This window comes from Capsicum annuum, chromosome 7 (assembly GCF_002878395.1).
Source record: "Capsicum annuum cultivar UCD-10X-F1 chromosome 7, UCD10Xv1.1, whole genome shotgun sequence".
In the NCBI taxonomy this organism is placed as follows: domain Eukaryota; kingdom Viridiplantae; phylum Streptophyta; class Magnoliopsida; order Solanales; family Solanaceae; genus Capsicum; species Capsicum annuum.
In genome coordinates this window covers 8,086,973-8,094,827 of record NC_061117.1, presented here as the reverse complement: position 1 = coordinate 8,094,827, position 7,855 = coordinate 8,086,973, and the positions used below count along the sequence as shown (strand labels likewise).

The 7,855-nt window shown below is 32.2% G+C and overlaps 1 protein-coding gene across 1 annotated transcript; it reads right to left on the bottom strand.

Moving 5' to 3' along the window:
• Positions 1-2,555: 2,555 nt before the first annotated feature.
• LOC107877685 lies at positions 2,556-4,822 on the bottom strand. Its single transcript, XM_016724376.2, has 3 exons — positions 4,316-4,822; positions 3,612-3,727; positions 2,556-2,965 (listed from the first exon to the last, which is right to left on the bottom strand). The coding sequence occupies exons 1-3, from the start codon at positions 4,478-4,480 to the stop codon at positions 2,914-2,916; spliced, it is 333 nt and encodes a 110-aa protein (XP_016579862.2). The 5' UTR covers positions 4,481-4,822; the 3' UTR covers positions 2,556-2,913.
• Positions 4,823-7,855: the final 3,033 nt, after the last annotated feature.

The window sequence follows — 7,855 nt, the reverse complement described above, 5'->3', positions numbered from 1 at the left end:
TAAAGGATCTTAATGATTGTTGCTTATGTATACTTGTGAGCTGTATATTCTTCCAAATGTTGTGTACACTCAAATCAATTGAAAAAGGCTAAAAGATGTTTCAAAGGGTCTCAAATAATTTTTCTTTTTGTATTATTATTATATGAAGCTAGTTATTGGAAATAAAAATCAAATGGAAAATCTCTTTAATTCATTCTTCCTCATTTCATGACTTCCTTGACAAAGAATGAAAAAATATAGGAGTAATTAATATCAGATAGTTATCAACAAGGGTTATAATGTAGTGATAGAGTCTATTCCACCCTAAATCAGAGGTCTCAAGTTCGAGTACTGTGTCTGGAGAAAATCTTGTTGGGAGCGCCAACTCCAGAATGGACCCTGTAGTGCACGATTCGAATTAGTCGGGGTTTCAATATGAAAATCAAACATCGGATGAATTTTTATTTTTTTTTAAAAGGGTAAAGTTGTTGTTATAAGATTAAGAGATCATGGATTCTAGTCGTAGAAACAATCTATGACAAAATGTAAAATAAGATTGCTTATAATAGACATTAAGGATGTCCTTTCTCGGACTCCATGAGTAGTAGGAGCTTTTAATTTATCGAATTGCCCTTTTCTTTTAGAAGTAATATCAAATGTTCTTAGCATATATGTGTTCCGTCTACTTATACTCAGCGCATAGCAAAAACTTTAATCGATCAAATTGTTCTTTTTTTAAGAAGTAATATCAGACATCTTAGCATATGTTCCGATAAATTATACCTTTCATTTGGAATTTTGAAGAGAGTTGTTGACCTAGTCTTAGCATCGAACTCTAGTTCATTATTATATGATATATAATCATCATTTTATATTTTCTATGTTTCAGATGTCAAGTCCTATATAGAAGGTCACTCCCAAATTAGCGGTTGATAATGTGGATGGAGATTATGCATCTCTTTGAATGCTTTTTTTTTTTGTTCCTAAGGTATCCCCACAGCCGGCAGTCGTGAGACTAATCCTTCGTTCCTCTGTCAACACACTAAGCAGTGAGGAACTGGCCACAAAGTTTGCTCTTTGAATGCTTTTAAACAATCCCCACTTTATAAATTAGTTTTTAAGATTTAGTCCAAATTAATTTTCTTATCATAATATTAAAATCAGACTCAATCTCAATTTATTATTTGTTGTATTCCACGTTAGAATCCATATTATACTATCAAGGGTCGTTTTGTTGGAAATGTGGTTATGTTGGGATAAGCTATGATGGGATAAGTTATATTGAGAATAGTTATACTGACATTATTTTTTATTGAGTGTTTGGTTTGTTGTATTCAAAGTAATATGCAAGGTATAATTTTTAAGAATAAATTAATTGATTACCAAAATACCCTTCATCTTATTTAACTTTTTATATATATATATATATATATATATATATATATATTTCTTTTCAAGCTTTAAATATTTATTCTTAAAAATAAAACTTTCATCTTATTTACCTTAACTTTGTGTGTGTGTGTGCATTTTCATGATTATATCATGCGTATTTTAAAAATGAAACTTTATTCTTATTTAGCTTTAATTTTTTTGTATGTGCCTTCCCATGATTATGCCGTGTCTGTTTTAAAAAAAACTTACTACATCTTATTTAGTTTGAAATAAAAACTTCCAACTTAAAATTGTTAAAGTAAAAGAAGATTTGTTGTTTATGTCACTTCATTTAAACACATATCACTCATATAAAATAGAATATTAAAATTCAGTTTAATTGATATATACAATATCAATTTTCAAGTGATTAAAAAACTATTTAATTTAAAATATGTAATTAATAATGGAGTAGACATTTTTATTATATTTTAGAGAAATTAAAATATATAAATAGACATAATAATTATTCAAATAAATTTAATTTATAATATATTCATAAATAAAATATATATATATATATATTTATGTGTGTGAAATGAAAATCATAGAGTTTGAGGGTATTTTTGTCTTTTTATAATTTTATACCAAAGATAAATTGTGTTGGGATAGTAATACCACCATATGTGTGGATAGCTTATCTCGATACTATTTATTAGTTCCGCAATAAGTTATTCCAAATATTGACAACCAAATGATGGATTAAAAATTTTATTCTGAGATTATTATTTTATCCCGAGAATTGAGATTATTTACTTTAATATCTCACACCAAAGACCCCTCAATGTTTCAAATGTTCAGTCATGGATAGTGATAATAGAGATTATTCGTGTCAATATATGATTTTGAACAATCTTTATTGCAACCTTTAATTTTTTAGACTGAATTAAATTTAAGATTCATTACTCATTAATAGTAATTATAATAAAAGCTAGCCAATTTTCAATTTCGTAATGAAGAAATAGTCACTATCCTAAAGTTGATAATTCAGATGTGAAATTCCAAAATAAATCAAGAAGAAGAGAGTATTGTTATTACATCTTCAATATTTGCATCTACTTTGGGATCAAGAAAATAGTGATTGTAGTTTCATAATTTATTAATTACCACCAATTTTTTTTATATTTTCTTTTAAAAAAGATAGAAACAATCAAACAAATTCTATGTTCATTATTTCCATACACCATATTGCTCAAATTTACAAGAAATCTTATACACTTCTACACTATTTTTCATAAATCTTGCACACTAATAATAGGCAAAAATACTATATATTTACACTCGATGTTATACCAAAACAAGTTCTTTAAAATTCGATCTAGTACTCAAAATTACCTTTGTCCCTCAAGTTGTCACATCATATCATTATTAAACGAAAAACATATCGTTTAACTAACATTTATGAAAAATACATATCATGCATTCGTATTGATTTAGTGTAAATACTAATTGAACAATTTTTTTTTTTTTCTCAATTTCAACTTCATTGTTCCAACAAATTTGTCAGCAAATCAGCCCCCTCCATTGTCCTAGACTTTTGAATCCCTTGGCACCCCTATATTCAAAAACAAAAAAATTTAAAATAAATCAGCATCAGGGGATTAAAGGGTCAAAGGAAAAAACAATTGAGGACAATCTAAAGCAAATTTTTTATGCTCCGACATTCATTAAATTTGATACAGATTAAGTATAATTATAAAAATATATATATATATATAATTTGATACTCCTTCTGTTTCAAAAAGAATGATTACTTTCCTTTTTAATCCGTTTAAAAAAGAATGACTTATTTCCTTTTTTGACAATACTTTAATTTTAACTTTCCACATGACATATTTAGGATCACAAGATTAAGGACATTTTGGTACATTTGACACAACTTTAATTTAAGGTTCCAAGATTCAAAAATCTTCTTTATTTTCTTAAACTTTATGCCAAGTCAAAGTAGGTCATTCTTTTTTAAACGGAGGAAGTATAAGATTTTGAAAAGCATTCAATAAGTCAAGAAAATAGATGAATGATTTACTTTTCTAGTGGAACCTTAAAATTTTGGGAGTCAATATGTATGTTGGAATCTTTCGAAAACTACGATCCATAAATTCTGAATCCACCATCGGAGCGGGTGGGGTGCAAGTTAGCAAGAGAATTAGGTTCCTGCTAACATGCGCAAAAAAGGAAAATTTTGGATCAAGATTTTAGACCTCTTATTTTGTGATTTCCATTGGGAAGTGAGCCTCTCATCTAGCCTTTGTTTGGCTTCTCTTGCAACTTCACCTAATTTGTCATCTTCATACTCTTTGCTTGTTGAAATTCTTTCCTATTCATTCAATAACCACAAGAGTTTTAATAACTATCATGTTATTGATAACAAACACAAAAACCTAATACTAGATAGATCCATAGAGGTGATGGCTTCAAAATGAATGTGATCTTGTCATAGTATAAAAAGACAGTTCAATGTACAAAATATTTCATTTTAATTATGCAGAATTAGAGAAAGTGTGATCTTGTTATATGTATAAAAAGAACAACTCGATATACAAAGTATTACATATTAATTAAGTTGAGTTAGGAGAAGGGTTGTACCCAAAAGGTCAGAATTTGTATCATGCCACTAAGAACACAAAAGTCTAATCTTGGGTAGATCCATAGAAGAGACTTCAATATCTCCGGATTAAGAATGAGCGTGATCATATATTATATGTGTATAGATTGAATATGTTTAGCTAATAAATATATATAGTTCGAGCTGAAAGTACTGCATTTAATTGTAAAATTCAATCCTAGATTCGTCTATGCAAGTACATCTAACTCAATCAAACAAAAGAGGAACAATTTGACATATCTGAACAGTATAATTTTCTTACTAAGAGTGGTTAACTGACCACCCTTCTATCGTACATACCTTGGAAAATCTTGAGGTAAAGTTATGTTCATGGCTGCTTGTGTATAGACAAAGAAAAGACCTTCTTGTGGATGAAGATATATTAGATGATGAATCAAACAAGCCACTATTTGTATGAAACTTTCTTCTTCTTGCACATTCAACACCAGCAAGCATACCTGCCATTTTAACTCTTTAACACACTCAAGAACAAAATGAATATTATTCAGATTTTGAGACGAAAAAAGAACTCCTTTGCTATTGAAATATCCAATATTTTGATAAATAAATCAGAGAAATCAATAGGCCTAACTCTTTCTTCTATATTATTTGTTTTATTGACCTCTTTCATTTGGCAAAATGTTTAATAGAGTTTATTAAGTAGAAATTTGAAAGGCAGATGGTAGGAAGGAAGTGGGAAACTTCACAAGACTTTTTGGTTCTTTCTCTAGACTATAGTACAATTAGTTAATTCATTGAGCTATCTTCAGTCCAACTTTGCCTAATTTTTAAATAATGTATTTTCCATCTTTAGTCTTCTAATATTGTAGATAATTCCAATATCAATTGAGCAATATCCATTTTTTTATGTTCAAGGCAATAAAATAAATAATAAACAAATAAAAAAAGGGTTGGGATGAGTTCTCTGGAAAGAGAACAAAAGAGAATTTGGGCCACCTAGGCCCCCAATGGACCTTTGGGCTTCTTAGAGGTCAAGAGAGGTGTCATTTGCACTCTCGTCCTTTTTTTATGCTACAATAATTATAATATATCCGGTATATTCTCAGAAAATAAAATATAGAGAATAAATATACATAGTTCATATGATTATCTCATAATAAAGTAGAGAGACTCTTTAATGTTTACATGATATATAGTTAATCTTTTTGCGAGGATATAAAAAATAATATTTTTACATCATAATATTTTACGAGTTATGTCCCGCGACCTTAGAAAATTTATGCCCTATTAAGCATAACTCTGATTCTAGGGAAAAATATTGAAGGCCAACTTATTTAAAGAGCAAATTATGTAATTAAATGATGAGAATGATTAGGAAATTGTGCAATATAGGTCGATGTGTTTTATGATTATTCGAATAATTGTGACAGTTACATATAATTTGTGAGTAATTCAACATGAGATTTATCGATTTTTCATGTGTCGTATTTTTTTCTTCCTTTATTTGTTGTTTGAAATCATATGATGATTTGACATGATTTATGAGTAATCCAACAAGACGGCGAGATTAAATATAACATGAAATCACATAAATATATCAAGACTTGCATGACATAATTTTAAAATGTATTTTTTTTCCTCTTATTTATTTGTAGCTTTGAAATTATGAAGATTTGATATGTTATGCTAGTAATTCAACCCTTCTTGTCCTTTGTCATTTTTTCCTTTGTGGAAACTTTTTTGTTCATAGAGTATTGAATTCACAAGTGAAGTAGTAATTTGTGATCTTCACGATATAAATTTTAGATACAATTTTATTCTCTCTCAATGTCCCAACAAACGGAAGGACCACCGACTCAGCTATCAGAACCGTCGGAACTACCTGACATGATGTCAATCAAACAACAACAACCAAATGGCACACCCATCCCAACTCTTACGGAAAGCTTCAAAGACAAATTGTTGAACAAGGATTGCTCTATCAATAAGAATTATGCCTATAAGATGGGTAAATTCCCAATCGGTGCAAATGATGATAGAAACAACACTATTGACCTATCGGAGGAAGATAAAGTCTGAATCTACCGGCCATGACAATACTCAGTAATTGTTAAGCTATTCAATAAAAGACTATCACACAATTATCTAAAAATCAAATTGCAAGACACATGGAAGCCAACTGAACCCCTAGTCCTTATTGACCTGGGGAACGACTTCTATACTATGAAACATACCAAGTCAGAGAATATGCTAAAAGCCCTCCATTGCGGACCATGATTTGTTACTGGTCACTTCTTGTCGGTCAGGCAATGGGAGACAAACTTCGCACCACACCATGCGACACAAACATACACAACAGTCTGACTCAGATTACCGCAACTACCGACTGAGTTCTATGACCAAGCAATCCTGGAGCAGATAGGATCGAAGCTGGGAGCTCTGCTGAAAATCGACACATGCACATCCTCTATTCTTCGAGGAAGGTATGCATGCATATACATCCAAGTTTCACTAAATGTCTCTCTAAAAACCCAGGTGACCATTGGGTGCCATCAACAATGAGTTATCTATAAAGAAGAAGGAATTCTATGTACCGTTTGCGGTAGACTCGGCCATATCGCCAAGATTTGTGTCCATGGCAGCCCCATAAACACCATGGAAGCTGGACCGTCGAAACCCGCCCCCAATCCGAATCCCTCCGACAAAGATGACTGGAAGATCGTCTCCTCTCCATAAGAAAATCCCCACCAAAGCACACAACACCAAATCATAGAAGCATAACAACACAATAGGAGCGACCATCCTAGTTAAGAATGAATACGGCCCACCAGGTAGGTCCTCTCCTACTCACCAGTTTAGTAATTTCCAAGTTAATGATGTTGCCCCACAAGATGTGAAGAGAAATATAGATAATAAAATTGGAGGGAAAAAGAGAAATAAATTTAAAGTGGGTCTTATGCGCCAACTTGTCAACAAATCTACCACCAAGGAAAGTTATCTCCATAAACGTGGAGTCTCAGAACCCACTAAACCCTCTCCTACTATTAATTAATCTACCCCTCTCCCATTTAATTCTGGCGACTCCAGTCGGGGCCTACTCTTTACTTCCACAAATAAGGCTTCAATGGAGGCCTCTGTCTCTGCAACTTCTAGGGAGTTAACCGAAGCCGGTACTAGGGGTAATAATCACCCTGAAACGGTTGACATGACCGATGTGGTCATGTCAATTAACTCCTTTAATACCCATCCTTTAAGCCTTAATCAATGTGCCAACCACTTACCAAATTCATAAATAACCCCAAGAAAACTTAGCTCATCAATGGCGAACCCATCGTCTTAAACTACTCCAGCTCTTAAGGAGCCACTGATCTTCGTCTCAGCCCCTCATCCACCCAACAGACTCCTAATGTTATGGGCGAAATTAGTACTAAAGGGGAAGTCCATCTCCCACCATGTCATAGTAGGGGACCAACCAATAATACTTGTGATCGAGGATACAACGTGGATGGCCCAAATCATCAAGAAGGGGACAGACAAGATAGCTGAAGGGCTGGGGCACCAACTCTGGGCCTAAACATGGATGCAAGTACAAATATCAATATCATGAACTTTTACGAGTTCAACTCCCTTGCGTGCCACATGTTCAAGGGCATGTCTTGCTATCCCGATACCCCATACCTCTCGAAGATGGAGACAAAAACTTTGTACCGTGGATCCCTCTAACTCCTCAATCCAAAGATACTCAGACCTCCTTTTTGAATCCACAAGAGTCAGCAAAGGAAGAAGTCCAAAAAAATTAAAACCAACTATATTAGAGGAGCTTCAACAAACAAACTCAGAGATAGAGAAGTTTCTGGCAACCTTCACGGAAGCCAATAT